We start from the raw sequence: 26,465 nt of genomic DNA on the forward strand, positions 1-26,465 counted from the left end.
CTGAGACTGCTGAGACATCAGCTTGTGAACTAGCAAGCTTGGTCTCTAGTGTGAGACAACCACTATTTGCACTTCCTATGTAGTGTTAGATTCAAACAGTTCTGCTCCTCTAGAGAACCTTGACTAATACACTCATGCACACGCACACTGAGCAGCCTCAACATGTTTACTTTCCCAGTACTGAGTCTGGAAGTTCTAGGTCAACCTCTTTACAACAGAGATTGCTCTGACACCTCTCGTCTTCGCCCCACGTCCTCCTGTGGATGCTCCGTGTATGTCTGTGTCTGTGGTGGTTTACCTCTATTGGAAACTTAAGATCTGGACTTGCCTAGGACATGGCCCTCAGCATGCCAGTGGGTGATTATCATGATTAGGTTAACTGAAGTGAGAAACACCAACCACTTTTGGTGGCATCATTTCACAGGTTACAATGCTAGACTATAAACGGTGACCTGAGAACAGTCTTTCACCTCTCACTCTGCTTCCTGACTAAAGGTGAAGTGTGGCCAGCTGCTGCACACTCCATGATGTCACCAGCACAATAGCTTGTGACCCTCCAACTCTGAGCCAACACAAACTGGTTTTGTCTCTAAGTTGTCTTTATCTGGATATTCTGTAACAGCAACAGAAAAGTTAATTAGAGTTCCAGACTCCTCCTCTTCTTTATACAATAAAAAACTATTAAATATCTCCCTCTCCCTCTCTCTCTCCCTTTCCCTCTCTCTCTCTCTCTCTCTCTCTCTCTCTCTCTCTCTTTCTCTCTCTCTCTGTCTCCCCATGCCCACCATGGTTTGAGTGTGCTACCATGCACTAGTTGGGGGTCAAAGGGCAACTTTTGAGAGTAAGTTCATTCTTTCCACAATGTGAGTGATCAGGTGGGGTGGCAAATGCCTTTATTGGCATGAGCCATGATCATCAATCTTTTTAAAGTATTTAGTTATTCAATTTACAACCCAATATCAGCCTCCCTCTCCTCCCAGTACCCAGTCATAAAGATTCTCCCCATCCCTCCCCCAGCCCCTCTTCTCTGAGAAAGGGGAGACCCCTGGCTATCACACCACCACCACCATCCCCCCCACAGTACATCAAGTCACTGCAGGACGAGGTGCATCTTTTCCCACTGAGGCCAGACGAGGTCACCCAGTTAGGGAAAAGGGATCCACATGCAGGCAGCAGATTCAGGGAGAGCTGCCACTTCGGTTGTTGGAGGAGACCCACATGAAGATCAAGCTGCACATCTGCTACATATGGGGTAGGCGGCCTAGGTCCAGCCTGTGTTTGCTCTTTGCATTAACCTCTTTCTTAATACAAACAAATGAGAAACAAATGCTACAGTTCAGGAAGAGAGGGCGGGTCTTCCTCACTGACTTTGCCTCCCATGATGCCACACATGAAATGTGGAAGTGTTTATTTTCCAAGGGCCTCCGTAGCTCTGATAACCTGTGGGTGGGAAGTTCCTTCTCTGTGGTCAGTCATTCTGTCTTTCTTCATTCCTGGACTAGGTCAGTAGGACGACTTCTCAGTCCTGTGACACTGAAGCCTGTGACCCTCACCCCAGGGATCCACTTCAAACTGATAGAGTTTTCCTTCTCTGACCACCCACAGGAGCCTACGGTCTTTCACTGTGTGATGCTGTGGTCACGGCTGCTGCCTGTGCTGTGGACAGGTGAGTGGGGGTGGGAATGGGCTAGTGGGACAGGACCACGATAATCCTCATTTCTTTGCAGGGTGCCTGGCTGCGCAGAATTATAAGCTCTCAGTGACTGAATCAGTGACGATACAGGAGGGTCTGTGCATCTTTGTACCCTGCCAAGTCCAGTACCCCACTTCCAGTAGTTCTGTCTTTGGCTACTGGTTCCGGAATAGGGCCAATATATTCAGGGACTCTCCAGTGGCTACAAATGACCCACATCGACCAGTACAGAAGGAAACTCATGGTCGATTCTATTTCATGGGGGACCGAGATACTGATAATTGCTCCCTGGACATCAGAGACGCACGGAAAAGTGACACAGGAATATACTTCTTCAGGTTGGATGGAAATGGTTCTGTGAAATTCAATTTTCAGACGCCGATGCTCTCTGTACGTGTGATAGGTAGGTGAAGAGGGGATATGTGGAGGTCCTTGTTCTAAAGCCTATGGGTACCCTGGTGATCACTTAATTAGGCTGGTTTGGGGAAATAGCCTGGCTTGAAACAGGGTCATACACAGTGATCTCCACCATGTCTTGTGTCCCTATTTCTCTCTGTCTAGCTCTGACTGAGACCCCTAACTTCCAAGCCACACCTACCCTGTTGTCTGGCACTTCTACCCAACTGATCTGTTCTGTGCCCTGGGCCTGTAAGCGGGGGACACCCCCCATCTTTTCCTGGATGTCATCTGCCCTCACTTCCGTGGGCCACAGGATCCCCTTCTCCTCAGAGCTGAACCTCACACCCAGGCCTCAGGACAATGGTACCAACCTCACCTGCCAGGTGACCTTCCCTGGTGCTAGTGTTACTGTGGAGAGGACTCAACAGCTCAATGTCACCTGTGAGTGTCAGGACCTGGGTCCCTGAGGAAGGGAGGTTAGGGGTATGGGATGGAGGGGTTAGAACTGGGTGATAGGTCCTGAAAGCCAAGACTGTGGGAGAAGAGAAGAGAAGTGGGGTGGAATACCAGCAGCCATTTCCCCTCTGAAAAAGAAAACTATCATATCTGTCTTCACAGATGCTCCACGGAAGCTGACCATAAGGGTATCCTGGGGAGATGACACAGGTAGGGTCAACTTTCTCCTCTCTGGGATGGGTGCAAGGACTGCCTCTGCAGGAGGTATTCTGGCGCTCAGGCAGGAGGAGGCTCAGGATTGGGAAGGGGGTGATATGCCATCCTCACTTCCTGAACCCCCCCCCCCCCATACTGCACTCTCCCCGAGATGCCTAGGGCCTCTGTCTTTCTCAAGACACAGTCTTCAGTGCCAGGACTGTGTCTTCATCCCCAGGTTGCCCTTACTGCCCCCTCAGCACCTGAGTCCAGCCTGCTTCCCAGCTCTTCTCCTTTGTGTGACATGATTTTGTCAAATTTAAAGTGTGAGATGTGTCTTATTCGGCCTCAGCCTCTGTAATATGATAGAGAAGGTGACTTACACAGCAGAAATGAACTCATTGACTCCAGAGGTCAGGAACCCCAGTTCCATGTGCTAGCCATTGGTTCCTGGTGAGGGTACCCTGCCTTGGCTATAGATGATCTTTCCCACCTCCTATCTTTAAACAACAGAAATAGATCACATAAGCACTCGGCCGTCTTCTTATAGTTCCTCTATCCTGCAACATAATCTTAATTACCTCCCATGGCTCTCTGTAATATCGGTAGTCATAGCCCCAATATATGGATTTTAGTGAAATATATTTCTGCCCATATAAACATTTAATAGTAATAGTTCTTGGTGTCTAATGTCTCCTGTCTTGGTTGACCATACACAGATATCTTTGCATGCACACTTAAATGTACAAACATACACAAACCCTTGCACAAACACACACAGACACACACGTACACAATCTTCACATACCACTTTGCAGCTTTATCACTTTTAGTCCCTTCTTTATTATTTACTTATTTACATGGGATGGAATTATACCACTTAGCTACACCCCAATCACTTCGTTAAAGGGGTTCCTAAAGAAATTAACTCCCCTCAAAAGCCAAGGCACTAAACTGAACTCAAAGTTACAGGAAACCAGCTCTCCGGGGATTGCAGAAACAAAGCAGCTGATCTCAACCCCAGACACCCAGTGGGTGCAAAAAGAGACAACAAACTCCGTAGTTTCAAAACAGCTTGACTAAGGAAAACAGCTAACTTCCTTATTCTGCTCCTTAATGCCCCTCTTTTTCCCCTTCCTGTCCTTAGCCACAAAACCCCCAGCTTGAAGTCGTCTATAACATGCACCCTACTGAACTCAGGTCATTGTGTTTCTAAGTCCTGTTCCCGATCATTGTGTAGCCCAATCTGGAGACACCCTCTGGGATTAAATAAAGCCTTCCCTCAGTGTTTGAGGTTGTCTAGAGTCTCAGCTCTTGTTTCTTCCTACAAACTTATGGTTCCTCCACAGTCAACTCACACTGCCACGATACATGTGTCAGTCAATGGCAAGTGACTGAACTAATTTTGCCTTTCTTAAACTTAGCTTTCTTGGAGACTTCCTCCTTCACACACACTACCAAAACCATGGTTTTCTTATACTATGATAACATATTTACCCACGTATCTCCTGAAAGAGCACTGGCAGTCCTTGTCTTTTATTCCATAAATGACCTACATAAAAACTCTCTACATTTGTGACCATGTCTACAAAATTATTTCCCAAGGAAGAGCATTCCAGAACAGAGGGTCATTTGTATTTTACATACATAACTGTCAAACTGCACAGCATGGACTTTGTCCCATTTACATTTCCAGGAATAATACCTTTCCTTAACAAACAGAAATACTCTCCTGATGTCACATGTGAAGTCACTGTATTTTTCCTTCACATTATTATCCTCTCAAGAAACCGTGTCTCTTCTATGGTGTTATGTTGTTTACGGCTTGTGTATGTGGCTCAGTGGGTAGAGTGTTATCCTAGCATGCAGGAGGCCTTGGATTGAATCACCAACATTGCATAAACCAAACATGGTAACCACACTCCTGTAATCCCAACACTGAGAGGTTTAGAAGTCGCCCTCACCTACATAGTGAGTCTGAAGCTGCCAAAAGTATTCAAGACCCTCTCTCATAAAAAAAGAAAAGATAATAACGATAACTTGTATTCATTGGCCTGTGACAATTTCCAAAGTCATCTGAAGAGAGATTAAGGAGGCAGCTGTTTGCCAGATGAAGGGACGTTTCACTGTCCTTTGGCTCTCATAGGGTGATTTTGCCTCACTGTGGACAGAACAGTGTAGCATTTTCTCTGGACAGCTCCACTGTCCTTCATGTCCCCGTCAGCATTCCTCCTCCTGGAAGCTCCACGGGCTTGAAACCCATCACCTGAACTATGTCATACCTGCTTTGGGCCCCTGCCCCCAGGACTAAGCTCCTGGGATACAGCTGAATTAGTCAGGCCTTAGTGACATGTTCTTGAGAGACAGGACAAGTAGGGCATCTGAGTTGACAGATGCCTAGGAGGGAAGAGTGAGACCCAAGTAAGTTTTGATGAGCTCACACTTCTAAGAGGTACTGTCTGTCTTCACTCTATACGATGTGAAGCCACTAGTCAGCAGAGAGGAGAGAGAGAGAGAGAGAGAGAGAGAGAGAGAGAGAGAGAGGAGGAAGAGGAGGAGGAGGAGAAGGAGGAAGACAAGGAGGAGGAGGAGAAGGAGGAGGAGGAGGAGGAAGACAAGGAGGAGGAGGAAGACAAGGAGGAGGAGGAGGAAAAAAGCAGAATGCTCTCTGCAACCAGACTCAGCCTTCTGTCTGCCTCCTCAGAAACTAAAGTCCTGTATAACGGAGCATCTCTGCAGATTCAAGAGGGTGAGACCCTGCGACTGGTTTGTGTGGCCGACAGCAACCCTTCTGCCATGCTGAGATGGGAGCACCAGACCCAAAAGCACCTCCAGCTCTCCAACCCTGAGGAACTGCAACTGCTGCGGGTGGAGTTGAAGGACCAGGGAAAATATATCTGTCAAGCTCAGAACAGTCTGGGTACTCAGGCGGTCTCTGTGAGCCTCAGCATAAGGAGTGAGTTGGAAAATGACAGGGGGTGAGGCATTGTGATCACAGCCTGGGAAACCCCCGCTGATCCCTCTCCCTGTGTTTCACTCCCCAGGCCTTCTACAGCTACTGGGACCCTCCTGTTCTTGGGAGGCTCAGAGTCTGCACTGCAGCTGCTCCTCCAGAGCCTGGCCTGCCCCCTCCCTGCGCTGGCGGCTGGGGGAGGTGCTGCTGGTGGGGAACAGCACCAATGCCTCCTTCACGGTTACGTCCAGCTCCACAGGACCATGGGCCAACAGCTCCCTGAGCCTCAGCGTGGAATTCAGCACTGACCACAGACTCAGCTGTGAAGCTTGGAATGACTATGAAGTTCAGAGAGCCAATATCTTGCTGGTGCCAGGACAAGAGGTCTCACAGGGTAAGGTGTGGAGAAAGGCATGATTTCTGTCTAGATTCTATAATGACATTGGGAGCGAGCAAAATGGGGCTGACTCAGGGTAAAATGGGGCTAGTGTTCATGGTTTCCTGTTGGCTTGGTAGGGGTCTTGGGGACAGGAGGCCGTAGTCACATACAAAGATAGGGAAGGAAGGACCAAGACCAAAGTGGGAGTGGACATTCTCACAAGGAATGGATTAGAAAAGGCTGGATGTTAAGATGCCTGCTTGGGAGAAAGACTTTTCATCACCCCAAGTCTCTCTTGTTAGCAGGCAAATCAGAAACCAGTAGAGGAATGGTTCTGGGAGCCATCTGGGGAGCTGGTCTTATGGCCTTGCTTGCTGTCTGCCTCTGCCTCATCTTCATCATGTGAGTCTCATTTGGTGAAGGCTTCTGGTAATGACTGCTGATTGGTTAAAGGATTCCTAAAACTCCGCTCAGTAAGATGATGAGCTAAGAGGGGGCTAGCAGAAGCCTTCTACTAACCTGGTAAGGTATAGATACAGTCTGTTCAAATCATGCAGTCCCATCCACTGTGGATCTTCAATCCACAGAGTTGTTCTCTCTCCAGCCCCAGTACTTGGTCTTCCCTGGTCCCCAAATCCATATAGCTGAGTTGAAAAAATCCCATCTCTTTCTTCAGAGTGAAGGTCCTCAGGAAGAAATCAGCCTTGAACGTAGCAGGCGTGGAAGGCAGCCATCTTGCCAAGAACCCTGTCTCCACCATAAATAGTGCGAGCATGATTTCATCCAACATTTCGTTGAGATACCCCATCCAGGTACCCAGACAGCCCAGCACATCAAAACTGAGCTTCTGTTTCCTCAAATGTCTCTCTAGCATCCAACTTTCCTCCCACAGTCACAGGCTGGGGATCTGACATTTGCCCCCCACCTCTATCTCCTGCTTCAGGTATTTACCCAGGCCTACCCATTGTTCCTGTTAGCAAAGCTCTTCCCAGTGTAGCTACCTCCTGCCAAGCCTTCACAGTTTTTCCCTGGGCCTCAGCACTGGTCTCATCAGCCCAGAGTACACTTTTATGAAAAGAAATTCTAAACACAGCTATTGAGTCTTTACGGTCCAAATATGTGTTATCTAACAGAAATAGAATGTCAGGTAGGACAGACCTTTAATCTTAGCACTCAGGAGGCTGAGGCAGGAGGGTGGAGAGTGTTGAACATCTGCCAGGGTGACTTATGAGATCCTAATAAACTCAAATGTGAAAAGAGAGCTCAAATATGGCTCAGGAGTAGAGCACTTGCCTTGTGCATCGAGAAATGGAGATGTAGCTTAGAAGTGACTGTGTGCATAGACTCTGGCCCAAGGGTAGGACACTTGGTTAGACCCACCCAGGAATGGGGTGTGTCTCAGAGGTATAGTGCTTGCTGGAATTTAACAGTGAGGCATGTGAGATGTAGCGCTGTTGTTGACTAATTTTCTAGCACGTGTGAGACCATGGGTTCCATCCCCAGTAGGGAAAAGAGAAGGAGGAGTTGGGGAAGAAGGGAGACAAACATACAGAGACACAGAATCACAGAACGACATACAGAGAAAGACAGAGACAACAGGATGTTGGGCTTGGTGGTACACGCCTATATTCCTAGCACTTGAGAAGCATGAGGAAGGAAAATTTAAAGTTTGAGGTCCTTGGCTAATGGTGGTGGGGGTGGGGGTTCCAGGACAGTCAGGGCTACTTAGACACTTCATTTTAAGATCTAACAGAAAAGTAAACAAGTAGGCTGTCGGCCACATGTATAACACAAAATCTTCATTAGTCACATTAAAAAGCAGAAATGCATAATATAAGTTATTATTTCATATTTCATTCCATATAACAAGCGACTATGATTCTAATTTGTTATCAATAACCATATATAATGTTTATTAATGATATATTCACACTCTTCTTAATTTGGGGTGCTCAGACTTTCATATCTAGTGGTAATTTGTTCTCAACAGTTCATCTCCCTGAGACTTCCTCACATTACATGTGTCACATGTGACTAGCACCATATTCAACCTCAAGACCTAAAGAACAGAGGCCAAACTCCCTGGGCAGGTGTTCCCTGGTCTGTCCTTGAGTGAAGCCTTCATCATCTTCCATGCATTAGTTAAAATATCCCATGTCTAACAGGCAGACTATCACCTGCCTCTTGCAGCAGCAGGCTTATCCCTGAGCCCCACTAGGGTGGTATAGGTCTAATCCAGACTTCTTGAGAGCTCACTGTAGCTCCCTGCTTCTGCCCATCAGATTACACTTAGATGAAATTTTAATTTTATTTTTGAAATTTTACTTATGTAGGTTTTTGGTGATAGGGTCTCTGTGTAGTGCAGTTGTTCTCGAACTTACTAAGAAGCTAAAGCTTTCTCCAGACATAATCTTCCTTCTAAGGCCTCCCAAGTGATGGGATTGCTGGCATGACATATCTGGCTTCATTCATTCATTAATTTTTGACAGTCTGATGCTGTCATTTGAGAGTCTCACCGGGCCTTCACCATCCCCTCCTTTCCCATTTTATGGATATGAGCACCGCCTGATTTAGGTTTAAGTAACTCACAAAGGTTAACAATATCTGGGGTTGGGTGCCACATATTGTTAGAGCCTTTGCCTACTATGTCCCAGGTCCTGGGTTTGGTCACAAATGCTGTGTATACAGGCATATGTGCACACAGACACACATGCTGGGGGTATGTAGAGGAGGAGGCTGGGCACATACTCATATTCATGTTCACACATCAGTGAGTAAGATAGATGAGTGGAAGCATGGAGTGGAAGCACTCAGGAAATACATGTGATTTAGATAAATGAACAAATGCATGCCTAAGCCCCAAGCTACTTTGGTGATTCTTGCTGCCATCTGCAAAGGCCTGACTGATTCCCTTCTCTGATCTGGTTCTAGGATCATCTGAATGAATCAGGGTCACAGACCCAGAAAGAGCAGCCACCTCTTGCCACAGCCCCAGACAACCCAAAGGATGAGCCTGAACTCCACTACGCCTCCCTCTGCTTCCAAGGCCCGAGGCCCCAGCAGCCTCGGAACACGGAAGACATCAAATCTATTTACTCAGAGATCAAGATCCATCAGTGCTGACGCTCCTTGCCTCATGCATCCCAGTGCTGGCTGGAGTCCCAGAAAGGCATAGCCAAAGACAGCATGTGTTAGGAGCATATTCTGACATCAGTGGCCCTCTAAACCAAAGACTATGTAGTGAAAGGATGGAGTTTTGGAAGGAACTAAGGTCATAGAGATTCCTAGGTACAATTCCAGATTCAGTGTTACCCCAGAGAAGCTACCTTTTCTCTTCGTGCCCCCTCTTCCTCCTTTGTAATAATTCATAATCATGAGGAGCAAATGTAGTGTTTATTGTTGATTGTGTGGCCTTATGTTGCCTGAGCAGTGGGGAAGAACATTTTGACTTTATTGCATACTTGAATTTTATGTGTATGTATTATAGTTTCTAAAGTTACTCTGTTTTGAAGTATGACTGTGTCTTAGATTGGACTCATATTGGACGTTCTGCAAACTTAAAGATCACACAGATACCAACCCAGGCTACTATACTCAGCAAAATTATCAATCACAAGGCATAAAACTAATATATAAAGATCTCCCACAAATCAATAAAAGTGACAGACAATTCAATAAAAAATGGTATATGTGAAGTCTATTTTGTCAGATACTAAATGGCTAAACCATTTTAATGCAAGGTATTTTTCTCTTGCACATTTTAGTACTCTTTCTTTCTTCTGTAGATTTAGTGTTCTGATTATTATGTGCTGAAGGGACTTTCTTTTCTAGTCTAATCCATGTAGTGTTCTGTATGCTTCTTGTACCTTTGTAGGCATCTCTTCTTTAGGTTAGAAATTTTTTCTTCTATGATTTTGTTGAAAATATTTTCTGGGCATCTGGGCTGGGTTTCTTCTCCTTCCTCTATTCCTATTTTTCTTACGTTTGGCCTTTTCATAGTTGTTGGGGGCCGACTTTTAGCAGAAAGCGGCTATCAGCTTTGCAACCATCTTGAGCCATATACCCTGACATGAGACTTGGATTACAATAACCTACAACAGCTGAGCACACTCTGATAATCTTGGTTTAGATACCTTGGGTGCGTGAGATTAAAAATGTGTGAGATTAAAGGAGTGTGATTTAGAAGTGTAGAGATCAGATTTAGAGACAAGACCTAAGGGCATGATTATAGGTGTGACCAAAAGGCATGGCTTAGAAGTGAGACACATAAAAGGCAGAGGCAGACGGTAGAGAATCAGACACTTTTAGGAGACACTTAGAGGAAGAGAGACTGAAGAATAAAAGGGATTGAAACACACTCTGTCTGGTCTCCATTCTTCGAGTCTGCCCTCACCCTCTCTCTTGCTGAACCCCGACCCGCGGACTGGAGCAGCAGCTTGGACCAGGATACAGTGGCCGCCAAACTCGGGGCAGCCTGGGCCTCAACATTTTGCTCGGGCCGAGACACATAGTGTCCCAGATTTTCTGGATGTTTTGTGTTGGGAGGCTTTTGGAGTCATTTTCTTTGATCAATGTATCCATATCTTCTACCATATATTTAGCGTCCAAGATTCTCTCTTCTGTCTCTCTTCTGTTGCTGATACTTGCCTCTGAAGTTCCTTTTTGACTTCCTAAATTTTTCATTTCGAGAATTCCTTCTACTTTGTGGTTCTTTCTTTCTTTCTTTCTTTCTTTCTTTCTTTCTTTCTCTCTCTCTTCCTCCCTCCCTTCCTTTCTTTTCTGGTTTTCTTTATTGACTTTATTTCCATTTTCAGGTCTTAAATACTTTTATTCATTTCTTTCTACTATTTGTTTGTGTTTTCCTGGATATCTTTAAAGAATTTATTGATATCCTCTTTAAGAACCCCTCTTGTGCTGGGCGGTGGTGGCGCACACCTTTAATCCCAGCACTTGGGAGGCAGAGGCAGGTGGATTTCTGAGTTCGAGGCCAGCCTAATCTACAAAGTGAGTTCCAGGACAGCCAGGGCTACACAGAGAAACCCTGTCTCAAAAAAAACAAAACCAAACAAACAAACAAGAACCCCTCTTGTAGTCTTTTTTTTTTTTTTTTTTTTTTTTTTTTTTTTTTTTTTGGTTTGGTTTTTCGAGACAGGGTTTCTCTGTGTAGCCCTGGCTGTCCTGGAACTCACTCCGTAGACCAGGATGGCCTACAACTCAGAAATCCACCTGCCTCTGCCTCCCAAGTGCTTGGATTAAAGACGTGCGCCACCACCGACTGGCCCCTCTTGTAGTCTTAAAGGCTGTTTTAAGATATTTTATTTTTGTGCTTCAGCTATGTTGGAATATTTACGGCCTATCGTGGTAGGATTACTGGACTCTAGTGGAGACACACTGTCTTATCTGTTATTGATTGTGTTTTTATAATGACATCTAGGCATCTGGGATTGGGACGATTATACTTCCAGGTGCTGGTTACTTGTTTTTCTTTTTTGGGTGGTGGTTTTTGTTCCTTGGTTTCTATTGCCTCTCTAGGTTTTAGGACAGTGTGGTGGCTGTGTGTTGATTGGCAGGAAATTTTCTGTGAACCTGATAGGTGTGACCACTGGGGGTTCCAGGTAAAATGTGTTTCTAGGTACTGGGTGGTAACATTTAGGAATGGTGTTAGGTTAGTCTGACAGGATTCACAGGAGGGAGAAAAGGAGAGTGTTCCACTAGGATCTACATTTCGTCTGTTTAGGATGGGGCCATAGAGTGAATAGAAGTCACTTTAGAAGGTCTGTTTTAAAGCCGAGGATGAGACTCAGGGATTAGATTAGAAGGAACAGAAGGAGAGGGGAAGATTTGTAATAAGACTACTTGCTTTCCTGGCAGGAACAGCCTGTGGGTTAGTATGGAGTACCTGCTGGTGTTGCGGGCTGGGATAAATCAACGAGTGGTGGAGGGATGGAGGTTAGGAGGAGAAGGTCTGTGGGACCCATAGGAGATATGGCCACAGGGGAGCAAAAAACTGCAGGTGTTTTGTTGCACAGATGAGTTTAGGAGGTTGGTTTGAAGAGGACTAAGTGGTGCAGGTATTCAGTGAGCTTACCTGTTTCTCTGGCCTGCTCAGCTGGTGTGATTCTAGGAAATGCCTGCTAATGTTGGAGGCAGGGACAATGGGAAGAGTTGACCAAAGTAAAGTTGGAGGAGATCTTCATGATACATTGGGGACTGGGTCAGAAAGGAAAGGAAGACGGTAACAGGTGGCCTGCTACAGAACTTGGGGTGAACCTGAGGGATTTATCTAGAGGAGCAGAAGGAGAGGTGAAGATTTGCAGTCAGCCTACCTGCTTCCATGTCAGAAGTCTAGATCTGTATTCTTGATACCACTGTGGGGGTGATAATGACTAGAAAAAGAAGAGGTCCTGAGGGTTCCTCCATGGTGATAAAATAGTTTGATTATGATGTATTTGCAAGAATGTGTTCCTGTCAGTGAACAGTGCATGAATGCCTGACCCAGCAGTGGTCCAACACTCTTCTACATCGAGGCTCTCAGTAAATCTTTGACATGACTTGAACTCAAGCCAGGTGCTGGACTCAACTGAGGTTTCTGTTTTCAACTTAACCTCTCTAAGCTCTCAGTTGCCACATTCTCCTAGATTTGTCTTTCTGAATGATGCACAGGTTTTATAACCTGGACACATCTTCATCTGGTATCCTTGTTGGTACTGAAGCCTGGTTCTCCTTCAACTTCCCTGTCCACGGATGATGTTTTTCTGTGTTGTTATATTACCTAGTTCTCAGCTGTCTTGGTTTATTTAGCTCCCATAACAAAGTGTCATGAGATGGACAGTTTTAAAGCAACACATTTGGTTCTAGAAATGGTACATCTAAACATGGTAGATCGGGTTCCTTGATTTTTCAGAAGTAAAGTATGAATTTTTGTGTTTATTTATAAGGGCTCTGGTCATGTTTATTTAATAAATGGTGCTCACAATCTAATCATCTTCCTTCTCAAAGTCCTTATCTTTCACTATCATTATACTAGAGTTTCTTTTTTTTTTTCTTTTCTTTTTTCTTTTTCTTTTTTTGTTTTTTTTTTGTTTGTTTTTGTTTTTTTGTTTGTTTGTTTGTTTGTTTTTGAGACAGGATTTCTCTGTGTAGCCCTGGCTGTCCTGAAATTCACTCTGTAGACCAGGCTGGCCTCGAACTCAGAAATCTGCCTGCCTCTGCCTTCCAAGTGCTGGGATTAAAGGTATGCGCCACCACTGCCCGGCTATACTAGAGTTTCAAGTTATGAATTGTGGATGTATGTAGACATTCAGTCTATAGCTCTAGGTAGGGACAGCATCCCTTTCCTAGTTATCTTTAACTGTCAATGTGACATAAACTAGAGTTATCACCCCCCAAAAAAGTCTCCTTTGAGGAATCCTCTAGATCAAAATGCCTTGTTGGCATTTCTCTGGGAGATTATCTTATTAATTGACATAGGGGGGCTGTCTCAGTTATTTTTCTATTGTTGTCACAAAATTGAGGAAGGCAACTTATAAAAAAAAAAGTACTTAATTTGGGGTTCATGTTTCCAGAGAATAATAGAGTCCTTGACGATAATGGCAAGGAACATGGAACAGGCAGGAATAGTATGAGAGCAGTAGTTGAGAGCTTTCATCTTATCCACAGCAAGAGACAGCAAGAGAGCTAACAAGGAATTGCATGGGATTTTGAAACCTCAAACCCCATCCTCCACTGACACACTTTCAACAAAGCCATGCCTTCTAATCCTTCTAATCCTTCCCAAACAGTTCCAACAACCGGGGACCAAGCACTCAAATATATGACCCTATGGGGCAATTCTCATTTAAAAAATCACCACAAGGGCTAAGCCTACTTTGGGTGATACCATTCCCTAGGTCCTGTCTGTATAAGCAAGCATTTGAGCAATGAGATATACATCAAGCAGCATTTTTCTTATGCTTTCTGCTGTTATACTTCTTTGGTTGTGAGTGGGTTCCCTAGTTAAAGGCAATGTCGTGGGAAATAGCAAACAGATGTGCTTCCAACTTCCTGATTGAGTCCCTGCCCTGACTCAATGACAGACTGTATATATCCTTTCTTATCCTAAGTTGCTTTTGGACAGGATAGCTTATCACAGCAGCAGAAAGGAAACTAGAACAACCTCACGCTACATCTAGATTTAAGTTACGAACATACACAATTTCTGATCCAACCCTCACAGGATCTTGTGAAATAGGCTCTCTCCTTCCTTCATCCAATCTTATATTCAAATATAAGGTCCTCTTTGTCTATTATTCTAAGAGGCTACTGAATATTGCCTGAGTGTGGTCAGCCTGCACCACAACTTCCCACTCCTCTGGGCTGTAAGCTCTACTGGTCATTGTTTGACTGATGGGCAATTTCCAAATGATTCAGCACACTTCAGCTGCCATGATTCAATGCACTTCAGCTCCTCTGATTCAGCACACTCCAGTTCCCTTTCTATCACATCCGTGAAGGAAGCCTTGGGAAATCCCCATGTTTCTCCCATTTCTTTGCTTCTTAATCACTCTATCTTAGAGCTATCAGGAAGAAGGAGAAAAGGTGCCTGCCTTACTTTAAGAAATCAACCTAAGCTCATTACAATTTTCGAGCTTGTGTGAACAGTCTTTCTACAGACCATGACAGAAAATGAGGGGGTGGGGCTCTACAGAGAATGGTTAAAAGGCTTCTTTTTAAACATAGTTTATTTTCATTCTCTGTGTATGAGTGTCTTGCCTGCATGTATCTATGTGTTCCATGAGAGTGCAGAGGACATAAGAGGGTGTCAGATTCCCTGGAACTAGTTACAAGTGGTTGTAAGGTGCCATGTAAGGCTTCTGGGAGCTGAATACAAGTCCTCTTCAAGAGCATCAAATACCCTTAACCTATGAGCCATCTCTCCAGCCCTTAAATGGACAAGTTTTATAAGGTGCTCATAGAAGAAAAACAAATAGAATGCCTTGATTTGGTTAAGGTGAATTTTCTTACCACATGAACATTCATACTAAGTTGGGCTTTCTTTTATTCATGTTAGATCCCAAGAGCAACGTCAGAAGAATGATTCCCGGAGTCAGATTGAGTATTCTGGTGTATGTTGTGTGTTGGCTTCATCTGACTGAAGGCTTTTCCACATCTGAAACACATACATGATTTTTTTCCCTGTGTTAATTTGTTGATGGTGTGCCTTCCATTGGAATGTGTGACTGAAAGGTTTCCCACAGTCCGGCCATTCCTAAGGCTTTCTCCTCTTTGAATTTGGTGCTGTATTTTCAGTTGGAAATGTGTGACTGGGTAATTTTCCACAATCATAGCACTCATAAGTCTTCTTGACATCTGGAGTCCACTGATAGGATGTCAACTCCCAATTCTAAAGGAAGAACTCCCCACGTTTGTCTCAGACAAATGGTCTGCCCACAGTACAAATTACCTGATGTCTATGGAGAGCTGATTTGTGATGAGAACATTCTTACATTCAGTACATTCATGCTGTATAAGTGGCTGCTCATGGCTGGGAGTTTTCTTGCACTGGGTACTTTTTGCATGGTTTTTCTTTTCTTGGAGGACTCTCACAGACGACAACAGAAGAGTTGAGAGAGGAGAGTGGACCAGATGCAACAACAATCATTAAGTTATTTTCTGACATGGTTTTGATTTTCATCACTTGTTTGTAGGATAGACTTCCAATGTCTCTCATTTGAGAATTTTGGAACTCATTTTTCTGTAGCAATGAGGTGGGAGTTTGAAAAGAATGGCGTTTTCCCAGGCTCTTAACACCCAAATCCTGTCTGTGCTCAGAGCATTCTTGTCAATAAAAGCACCCAAGAGTGAGATCTTGTTTTGCTGATGTCTCTGTAGTGTCAGCATCCTGCCACAGTTGTGTTGGCTTCTGCTTTCCAATTCAAATTGAGCCATGAAAATGAGCTCCAAATGCCACCACAAATCTAGTGGGGGCCACTGTGCTGAATTTCAAAAGCAGTTACTCTCTAATCCCTGTCATGGACAGTTACACTGTAAGCAGCATAAACCACTCAGGTATTTGGTTATATTGGGAACAAGTGATTGTAACTAAATACTGCTAAATGTGTGTGAGCAGAATAACTTCAACTTTTTATCAAAATCTATTAACAATAAAAGAAATATAACATTGTGGGGTATAACAAAAAAGGAAAAGGGGTCAACAAACTCAAATGTAACACATTAAGGTCAAGAGCCCAGGAAAACAGGAAAATCTGGGGAAATCTATCAGATTTTATGATCCCAATTTCTGACCTCCCATCTTCCCAAGCTAAACAAAGAACCAGATGCAGCTGAGACACAGTCACCCATGACACAGAGACAAGAGTCACTGTGACAAAAATCACAGGACTGAGTGCCTCCAAAAGACAGTCCCTTTCTGATAATTCCTAGAAAAGAAGCACATAAAACACCAAGCCAGATATGCCCCAATTAGCAGGAAAGGACAAAAGAGGCTCCAGTCCAGATGGGCCAGTGAGACAGCTAAGAGGGTGCCGGTGCTTACTGCCAAGCCTCGGGGCCTGTGTTTGATCTCAAGAACACACGTGGTGGAAATAGAGAACCCACCTCCACACATTGCTGTGGTGTGTCCACACCCATCCCCACCCCACACTCCAACCCCATATACAAATCAATAAACAAATTAATTAAATGTAAAAAAAAGGGCTTATTTAATGCTCTAATACAGTTAAGGAAATTCAGAGAAAAACAGAGGGAAAAGCAGAAACTACTTGGCATGAAATGAAACACAAAAAGAGGACCCAAGATAGAATCTCTCTGGTATTATAACAAAGGACAAATAATACGATGTTCAGCAAGTGCTTCTGGCTACACTAGCAGTGAGCACCCTCACCCAGGCTTCTCCTGTTCCAGAAAGTCAGACGATGCAAAGCAGCAGACACGGGCTCAGTTATGCTTATAAAGGGAACATGGTAAAAATGTGTACAAACCACAGTTAGTAGAGTCAAATTAGGGACAAGGAAATATACTCGGGTGTGGTTGTCATGCTACTTTGAGTTGGATAACTTAAACTGATGGGGAGAAGTTTTATGTGGGATGTAATGATATTAAGAAATCTCATTTGATTTTTTTTTTAGGTGTATGAGCAACAACTGTGGGTTTATTAAAAAGTTATTGTTAGGACCTAGGTAAAATATTAAGGCCTAAATGGAATATTAAGGCCTAGGTAACTGTTACCTGGATAGCCTGCCATTATGAAAACAAAAACAACAAAACAAACTTTCTCATATGTTTCTACTGGTACTAGGAAACTTTCTAATGCCAAGACTGATTACATATTCTGTCATGTTCTGTGCCCTTGTACACCAATCATGATAGAAGTCAGTAGAACTGTTTTGTTTAGTTGCCCTCAAAAAGCTTAGACCTGAACCAACCACCCAACAGCAGCACTTCCTGCACCTATGTATAAGAAAAGCTGCCCCTGGGATGGACCCCATCATTAGAGAGACACCTGCACCAATATAATAAACTATTTGGGATAAAACTTCAATTTTGAGTAATGGTCTAGTAACATTTAAGTCCCCAAGACTGTCCTGGAAACTGACATCCTACTTGGCAGAAAAAGACATGTATGTGTATAACTGACATCCTGGTTGGCATGTTGGGACATGAATGTAATACAAGACAAGTCTCCTGCCACAGTTGAATACCCCAACCAATGGAAGCAGAATAAGTGTACAACAAAGACATGCTCCTAAGGAAATCACCTATCCCTAAATCCTAATTGTGAAATAACTTGGCACAGATGTTTGTGGATTCTGGGCTCAAAACTTTGTAGAATCTTAACTCAGGGTCATGGTTCAGTTCCTGAATCTGGACCATGGCCCTGATCGACCAGTCCTGGGGTGTATGCTCAATAAACTAACCCTGTCAAACTGAGATTGATGGTGTTTGTGTGGTTTGTGAGGAGAGTCCTGGACCCCAATAGTTGTCATCTCTCAGAGGTACACTCTAAAACATGGATGAAACTGTACAATGCTTCTGTGTTCCCACAAATAACCTAACAGGCAAACCAACCATATACATTGTTTTTCCGAATTACAGACAAGTCCTTTGAATTGTGTATGATGGTGCACACCTTTAATTCTAGCAATTGAGGGGCAGAGGAGGTGGATATCTGTGAGTTCCAGGCCAACGTAGCCTACTTAGTGACTTCTGGGCCAGCCAAACCTACATAGTGAGACTCTGTCTTAAAAACAAAAAGCAAGTCCCTAAAAAACAGAAAGGAATAAAAAAGAAATATTGTTCAGAACCTCATCAATATGAACAACCAACACATTAACAAACATTTTATATCAAATATGGGGAGAGCTATACTGTGCAAGCCTTAAACAAAATAAAGCTTAGCTCCCTCCTGACAAATCAATTCTTTGTAACCTTTGATGAGATAGAACGTTATACTGCCACCTACAGGAGAATAAGCAGGGCTCAGCGAGAATTTCTTTCTAATGATCAGAGGTTTGTGCAACTGAATAAAGATGCTCTGTCTTCTAGCTGCAAAGAAAGGGAGAGAGAGAGAGAGAGAGAGAGAGAGAGAGAGAGAGAGAGAGAGAGAGAGAGAGAAGAATAGACAGGCAGACAGGAAGGGAGATGGCGAAGAAGGGAAGAAGGGAGAGAATGACTACAATAATAAACACTCACTTTAAAATCATGGTAATAACATGTTATAACAATGTGGAAAAACACAAACTTCACATATGTTAAAAATGTACTCAGCTCATGAAAATGCAGTGTCCTCAAAGGCATGTGAAACTGGAAATCCAACAGTTCAATTTTCTTCAGTTGTTTAATTTTAATTTTTTTGTTTTGTTTTGTTTTTTTTGTTTTTTTGAGACAGGGTTTCTCTGTGTAGTCCTGGCTGTCCTGGAACTCACTCTGTAGACCAGGCTGGCCTTGAACTCAGAAATCCGCCTGCCTCTGCCTCCCAAGTGCTGGGATTAAAGGCGTGTGCCACCACTGCCTGGCTTAATTTTAATTTCTTTACACTCGCGCACGTACATGTGCATGTGTGTGTGTGTGTGTGTGTGTGTGAGAGAGAGAGAGAGAGAGAGAGAGAGAGAGAGAGAGAGAGAGAGAGAAAGAGAGAGAGAGCATTTATTCCATGGTATTTATGTGAAGGCCAGAGGACAAATTGTAGAAGATGGTTCTCTCCTTCCACCTTGTAGGTCCCAGGGATCAGGCTCAGGTCACTAGGCATCAAGATCACCTGCTGAGTTATCTCAGTGGCCCCTATTTACTTGTTTGTTTGTTTTTTAAATCAGCACAAAAGTATTAAGTTTCATTATAATATTTCTCAAATAAAGGTTTTTGTTGGTTTTCTACTCCCTGCCCATGCCCTCCCCTTCCCCTTTCACGTGCCCTCTCCAGTCTGTTCCTTTACCAGACTCATGGTGTATGTGTCCTTTTGCTTACATTCTCCTCAGATCTTCTGGGTCTCCTCTCATGAGCTCCTGTCTAGACTCCTGATCTGTACCTACTCTCACACAGACATTGAAAGTGAGAATCTGAACATGAAGAGAACTGTGATTTTTGTCTTTCTAAGCTTGGACCATCTCATTGATTACAACACCTTCCAAATCCATCCATTTTTCTGATTTTTCATACTTTTAGCTTTCCATATTGCTTAATAAAACTCTGTTGTGTATATACACATCCTCATCTGTTGATGCTCATCAAGACCGGCTTCACTTCCTGGTATTCTAAATATCCAGTTGGAAACATGAATTAGTGACTTAAGTTACCTTTTTATTACTGTGATAAGACACTATGACTAAGGTAACTTATAGAAAAAAGAGTTTGTATGAGGCTTACAGTTCAAAGGATTAGAGACCGTGACTATTATGGGGAGGAGCATGGTGGCAGTCGGGTGGGCGTGGTCCTGGAGCAGTAGCTCAGAGCTCACATATTGAGAGAGAACCACAAGACAGAGAGAAAGCTAACTAGGAATGGCATGGGCATCTGAAACCTCAAAGTCCACCCCAGAGACACACTTTTTCCAAGAAGGCTGTACCATCTAGTCCTCCCCAAACATTTTCACCAATTGGAGACCAAGCATTCAAATATATGAACCTATGGGGATCATTTTCCATCAAACACCACAGTGACTTCTCTAGGATGATGCATTTGCCCCATCAGGTCCTTTGGTGAGTTTACATTTTCTTCCCAAATAGTAACTATCTTAGTTACTTTTCTACTGTGACCAGGTACCTAAGGCAACTTAAGGGAGAAAGCATTTATTCTGGCCAACAGTTCCAAGGTACAGCCTGTCATGGTGGAAAAGCAGGAGCAGGAGCTTAAGGTTTATCACATTGCACCCAGTCAAGAAGCAGATGGAAATGAATACTGACGCTTCACTGACTTCCTCCTCTTTGGACATGACTCCAGATTATGGGCTGGTACTGCCCACATTCAGGGTGTCTGGGCTTTCAAAACACCGAACAAGGCATGGACTTTTGAAACTTGTTGGAGAAGTCTTCTCCAACAAGAACACACCTCCTAATTCTTCTAAAACAGTTCTATGAAATGGGGACCAAGCTCTCAAATATATGAGCCTATAGGAGCCTTTCTCATTCAATAAGCAAATACCTCTGTAGTGGGGTGTCCTTTTGGCATAGACTCAGGAGTGGCATTGTTAATCATGGAGTAGTTCTCTTTTTAATTTTGCTTTGAGAAAACTGTCTGTTATCATTACCATGATGATTGTACTAGAATCTACTCCCACCAGCAGAAGGTAAAGTCCCTTTTTCCCCACATCCTTGCCAGCATTTGTTGTCATTTGTTTTCTTAATGGTAGCCATTCTCACTGGGGTGAGGGGGACTCTCAAAGTGATTTTCATTTGCATTCCCCACCCACCCACCCCCCCAACCCCGGCTGGCTCAGGATGTTGAGCGCTTTTAATTCTTTACCAACCATTTCTGTTTCTTCTTTTGAAGAAAGCCCGTTAATTATTGTCTCCCTTCTGGACTGACAGGTTTCTTTGTCTGGTGTTTAGTTTTTACATTTCTTTTCAAATCCAACCTTCTATCTGAAGTATAACTGACAAAGAGTTTTGTCTATTCTATAGGCTATTTGTGCTGTTGATAAATTTCCTTTGCTGTAAAGAAAGTTTTTTTCATTCCTTATAATCCCATTTGATAGCTCTTTTCTTTTTTTCAAGTACTTTAATTTAATTTTAATTTATCCTTTGGGAACCAACTCTGGATCCTCTGCAAGAGCATCTAGTGTTTGCAACCATCTCTGAGCCACTGCTGTAAAGGACCCTGTAAAGAGGCTTAATTACCGCCTCACTCTCATTGTTTATTACAGGACTTTTAAATTGTCTTTATCTTCTGCCTTTTAGTTAGGTACATTATATATATTTACAAATTTACCATCTCATCTGATTTTTCCACATATTTGCAATTTAAGTTTTTAAAACATCCTCTAGTGACCTGGATTTCACTGGAGCCTGTTTGGAGGAGCTGTAGATTTAGAACATGGAAGGAAGCACTGAACTTCGTCATGAGGACACAGGTATGATTGCACCACACTCAAGGGTGGCAGTGAAGGCTGACCCTTTCCTGTGCACTGTTTCTCTTTTGTGGCACAGGAAAGGCACTGTGTGGTTTTACTCTGGAGGCACTTTAAGGAAATAGTGCACTAGATGTGAGGGGGAGAATTCTAAGCCCAAGATCTACAGATATACCCAGTATGCCACCATGGCAAGTGGCTAACTCCTAGTGATGGAGCTGTGTGCGTGTGGGGTGAAGTCACAAGTCTGCACAGAGACATCTCAGGATAGAGACCAGAAAACAGATGCCCTCTTTTGTGCCCATTTCCCAATGAACAGAACTCACTGTGTGCTTGTGGAATGAACGAGTGTGTTTCAGCAAGTAAATAGATGCAGACACACAGTCCCAAAAGCATCTTGTATCCTGCAGGACTCATCACCTGCTGAGTCTAGAGGAGGTTTTAGTTCTGTGAGGCTTTGTGACATGAGAGACTACAGCCCTTTTTAAATAAAATCTAGAATGGGAAGAACTTACATTCACCTTGTGCCTAGGGAAATGCCAGAGAACATGTTCTTTGCCCTCTTTTGCTCCTTTGTGCTTGGTTCTCTCAGGTCTCTTGAATGTCTGAATGCTGGTTTTCATCTGCTCCTTGCAGACAGGAAGATACAGGCCACCTGTAGTCCCTGGTTCCTCTTTTGTGAGTGATATTTGTTAATTCTCTACAGCTTTCCCAGTACCTTCAGAGATTTGCCTGTTTTACCCACCCTTTGCTCACGCACAGGAACCCAGCCTCCCACAGGGGTGCTGCTGCCCCAGCTGCACCCTGCTCTGGGTATGAGAGCAGACATCTAAGAACCACCTTCCTCTCCCTACTAGGTCTGTGGTTACATATCCAATATACAAGCTGGCATTGCAGAAGTCAATGACAGTGCCCAAGAGACTGTGCATGCCCTGTGCAATCTCCTTTCCCTTCCGATTCCACAGTATTTGTCTGTCTCTAACTACTGGTCCCATACAGAGCCCAATCCAGATCATGATTCTCTATTGTCCACAAACAACACATATAGAGCAGTAAAGAGTAAAACCTGTGGTTGATTCTTTGAACTCTGTGGAATTACAGTTGTTTTCTGGACAACAAAGATGTTCAAAGAGAGCCAAGAGCAGTTCTTATTTATTTTGAATAGAGAAAGGACATAGAAGATGAAACTACATTGAACATCACATCTCTCTATTGGTGGCAGGCAAGATTCTGTCCTAGCAGCAGCGACAGCTAAAAGTCATTGTTACATACCATAGGACAGCACTGATATTTGATCCTGTGCTGGGAATAATTGCAGTTGGATCTTCAGGGTTCATGGGTGGAACTGGATCAAAGCATGAATTTCTCCCAAAGCTGTACATTTAACACCATTTAATCCTTTGTGTCCCCTTCTTCTCACACCATCCCTCACCCATAACCCTTACATTGACATTCCACAAACCATGGAGCCTGGGCACTCCAGCAACCTGACTTGTAAGCCTAAGACATCCCCTGTAAGCATAAGACACCCCCCCACTCTTTACCTGGATGTCAGCTGCCCTCATCTCCCTGCATCCCAGATCCACTCCTTCCTCAATACTGACATTCAGACCTCAGCTCCAAGACCCTGGTACAAATTTCACCTGTGAAGTGAACTTTCCTGGAATATGTAGGCGTGTTTGTGGAGAGGACCATCCAGCCCAAAATTACTTATGGGCCTCAAGTTAGACCGGTCATTGGTAGGCCACTCCCACAAGGTCTGAGCCACCATTGTCGCAGCACATTTTGTGAGCAAGACAGATTATAAGTTGAAAGTTTTGTGGCTGGGTTGGTGTGCCAATGCCACCACTGGACCAGTGCTGTCTTAGGGTTTCATTGCTATGAGGAGACACTATGACCATGACAACTCTTATTTAAAAAAAAAAAAAAAAAACATTTAGTTGGGGCTGGCTTATAGTTTCTGAGATTTTGTCTATTATCATCATGGTGAGAAGAATGTCAGTGTTCATGCAGGCATGATGTTGAAGTATCGAGAGCTCTACATATTGATCTGCAGGCATTAGAAGGAGACTGCGTCACTGGGCATAGGAGCCATCAATGCCTGCCTCCACAGTGACATATTTCCTTCAACAAGGCCATACCTCCAAATAGTGTCACTCCCTTTGGCCAAGCATATAAACACATGAGTCTATGGAGGTCATACCTATTCAAACCACTGCAGATGGGTTGTCTGGTTAAGGAAGATAGCCAGTTCAGGCTCTGTGTCCTCCATTACTAGGGTCGTCACTAGTGTCACCTTCAGAGATTCCAAGAAGTCTCCACTGAACTAACTTTCCACATTGTCCCCCAAATGACCCCCAATTCCACTTGTCTCTTCTAGTGTTCTCTCCCTCTCTCCCTCCCTCCCCAATCTGATTCCTCTTGTTCCCATCCCCACCTGTCCCCAGTATATCCACATAATCTATTCTTTTCCCCCTTCCCAGTGAGATTCACGAGTCCCCACTAGATCCCTCCTTGTTAGTTAGCCTCTCTGGGTCTACAGATTGTAGCCTGATTATCATTTACCTAACAGCTAATATCCACGTATAAGTGAGGACATATCATGTTTGTCCTTCTTGGTCTGGGTTGCCTCACTCAGAATGATTCTTTTAGCTCCATTCATTTGCCAGCAAATTTCATGATGTCAGTTTTTAAACCGGTAAGTAATACTCCATTGTGTAAATGTCCCTCATTTTCTTCATCCATTCTTCTGTTGAGGGACATCTAGGTTGTTTCCATAATGGAGATATTATGAATAAAGCCACGATGAACATACTTGACCAAGTGTCTTTGTGGTAGGATAGAGTATATGCCCAAAAGTGGTATAACTGGGTCCTGAGGTAGATCAATTTCAAATTTCCTGAAGAATCATCATATTGATTTCCACAGAGGCTGTACAAGTTTGCACTCCCACCAGTAATAGAGGAGTGTTCTCCTTGGTCCACATCCTCACGAAGATGAGCTGTAATAAGAATCTTAAAGTAGTTTTGCCCTGATGGCTAAAGATGTTGAACGTTTCTTTACATATTTCTCAGCCATTTGAGATTCCACTTGAGAATGTAAGCTCCTCATAGCCAGTTCTCTTCCCTGAGGACCTCCAACCACCAGGTTCCACTCACAGAATACTCTAACTGCCCTAAGATCTGGACCTAGCCCTCTCCCTACAGAATAAAAAAAACTCAAACTCAAGATTCAAAATCCCACCAATCCCTAAACTCACCCAAGCTCTGGACTTAAAATTCCACCAATCCTCACCCTGGAAATCTCCTCCCTGGAAAGCTCTGCTGCCACCCTCCCCACCCCCATCCTTAGGAAATGCTATATAAATCTTGTCTTCTGTTCAGCTCTCTGTTGTTAGATCAGAGGCATCTACCCTCCTAGGTTTTGCTCTCCTAATAAATCTCCTGTGTGGCCGGGCGGTGGTGGCGCACACCTTTAATCCTAGCACTTGGGAGGCAGAGGCAGGCAGATTTCTGAGTTTGAGGTCAGCCTGGTCTACAGAGTGAGTTCCAGGACAGCCAGGACTACACAGAGAAACCCTGTCTCGAAAAACAAAAAACAAAAAACAAAAAACAAAAAACAAAAAAAAAAAAAAAAAAGAAAGAAAGAAAGCAAGAAAAAGAAATCTCCTGTGTGAGGTTTGCTGTGAGGTGTGACTTTGTGGTATTCTCTGGCTCCCAACTACCAGGATATCTTTCCCTTCAAAGCTGCAACAGTTATAGCGGGAAAACCTTTCCCTACCCCAGAGCAGAGCTATAACATTTCTAGTGGAGAAGCCTTTCCCCTCAGAGTTGTGACACTTACAGAGGATTTTCTGTTTAGATCTATTGTTTTTATGTTGAGGTCTTTGATCTACTTAGACTTATGTTTTGTGCAGGGAAATAAATATAGATCTATTTTAATTCTTCTACATGCAGACATTCAGTTAGATCAGCACCATTTGTTGAAGATGCCATTTTCCCCCCCATTGTGTGTTTCTGGCTACTTTATAAAGGAAACAAATCAGGTGTCCAGAGATTTGTGGATTTATGTCTGGGTCTTTGATTCAATTCCATTGATCAATGTGTCTGTTTTTATGCCAATACAATGCTGTCTATATTACTATAGCTCTGTAGCACAGCTTGGAATCAGGGATGATGATACCTCCAGAAGTCCTCTTATTGATAGGATTGTTTTAGCTAACTGGCTTTCTGTTTTTCCGTATAAAATTGAATATTCTCCTTTCAAGGTTTGTAAAAAAAAATTGTGTTGGAATTTTGATGGAGATTGCATTGACTCTGTAGATTGTTTTTGATACAATGGCCATTTTTACTATGTTAATTCTACTGATCCATGAGCATGGGAGGTATTTTTATCTTCTGATATCTTGTTAATTTCTTTCTTCAAAGATTTGAAGTTCTTGTCTTCAGGTCTTTCTTGGTTTGATTTACCTTAAGATATTTTACATTTTTGGTGACTATTGTGAACAGTGTTGTTGTTTCTGTGATTTCTCTTCCTTCCTTCCTTCTTTCCTTCCTACCTCCCGAACAAACTTCCTTCCTTCACTTTTTTTTACGTAGAGTTTCTCTGTGTAGCTTTGGCTGTCCTGGATCTCTCTTCATAGATCAGGCTTGGCTAGAACTCACAGAGATCTACCTGCCTCTGCCTCCCAAGTACTGGGACTAAAAGCATGTACCACTACCACCCCACCTGTGATTTCTTTCTCAGCCAATTTATTGTTTGTATAAAGGAGGGCTACTGATTTTTTTCAGTTTTTCTTGTATCTAGCCAATTTGCTGAAGGTAAGTTAAGA

At 43.6% G+C, this 26,465-nt stretch overlaps 1 protein-coding gene across 3 annotated transcripts; it reads left to right on the top strand.

Moving 5' to 3' along the window:
- Nucleotides 1-1,405: 1,405 nt before the first annotated feature.
- Nucleotides 1,406-10,379, top strand: LOC117717719 (sialic acid-binding Ig-like lectin 5). Of its 3 annotated transcripts, none has more exons than XM_076932797.1 (10): nucleotides 1,406-1,502; nucleotides 1,606-1,666; nucleotides 1,728-2,096; nucleotides 2,255-2,533; nucleotides 2,711-2,758; nucleotides 5,448-5,699; nucleotides 5,788-6,090; nucleotides 6,381-6,477; nucleotides 6,752-6,887; nucleotides 9,007-10,379. In XM_076932797.1, the coding sequence occupies exons 2-10, from the start codon at nucleotides 1,630-1,632 to the stop codon at nucleotides 9,196-9,198; spliced, it is 1,713 nt and encodes a 570-aa protein (XP_076788912.1). In that variant the 5' UTR covers nucleotides 1,406-1,502; nucleotides 1,606-1,629; the 3' UTR covers nucleotides 9,199-10,379. The 3 variants fall into 3 exon arrangements, with proteins under 3 accessions (XP_076788912.1, XP_034370922.1, XP_034370931.1); XM_034515031.2 differs by having other exon boundaries at nucleotides 6,378-6,477; nucleotides 9,007-10,378; XM_034515040.2 differs by lacking the exon at nucleotides 1,406-1,502 and having other exon boundaries at nucleotides 1,509-1,666; nucleotides 6,378-6,477; nucleotides 9,007-10,378.
- Nucleotides 10,380-26,465: the final 16,086 nt, after the last annotated feature.

The sequence above is a fragment of the Arvicanthis niloticus genome, chromosome 1 (assembly GCF_011762505.2).
Source record: "Arvicanthis niloticus isolate mArvNil1 chromosome 1, mArvNil1.pat.X, whole genome shotgun sequence".
NCBI classification, from domain to species: domain Eukaryota; kingdom Metazoa; phylum Chordata; class Mammalia; order Rodentia; family Muridae; genus Arvicanthis; species Arvicanthis niloticus.

What these genes read in the sequence shown, in the direction of transcription:
- LOC117717719 (XM_034515031.2), top strand. Translation starts at nt 1,630, where the DNA reads ATGCTGTGGTCACGGCTGCTGCCTGTGCTGTGGACAG. An exon ending in GCTCTCTGTACGTGTGATAG is followed by an intron (nt 2,097 to 2,254) that starts GTAGGTGAAGAG and finishes CTCTCTGTCTAG; the next exon opens with CTCTGACTGAGACCCCTAAC. An exon ending in CTCTGCCTCATCTTCATCAT is followed by an intron (nt 6,478 to 6,751) that starts GTGAGTCTCATT and finishes CTCTTTCTTCAG; the next exon opens with AGTGAAGGTCCTCAGGAAGA.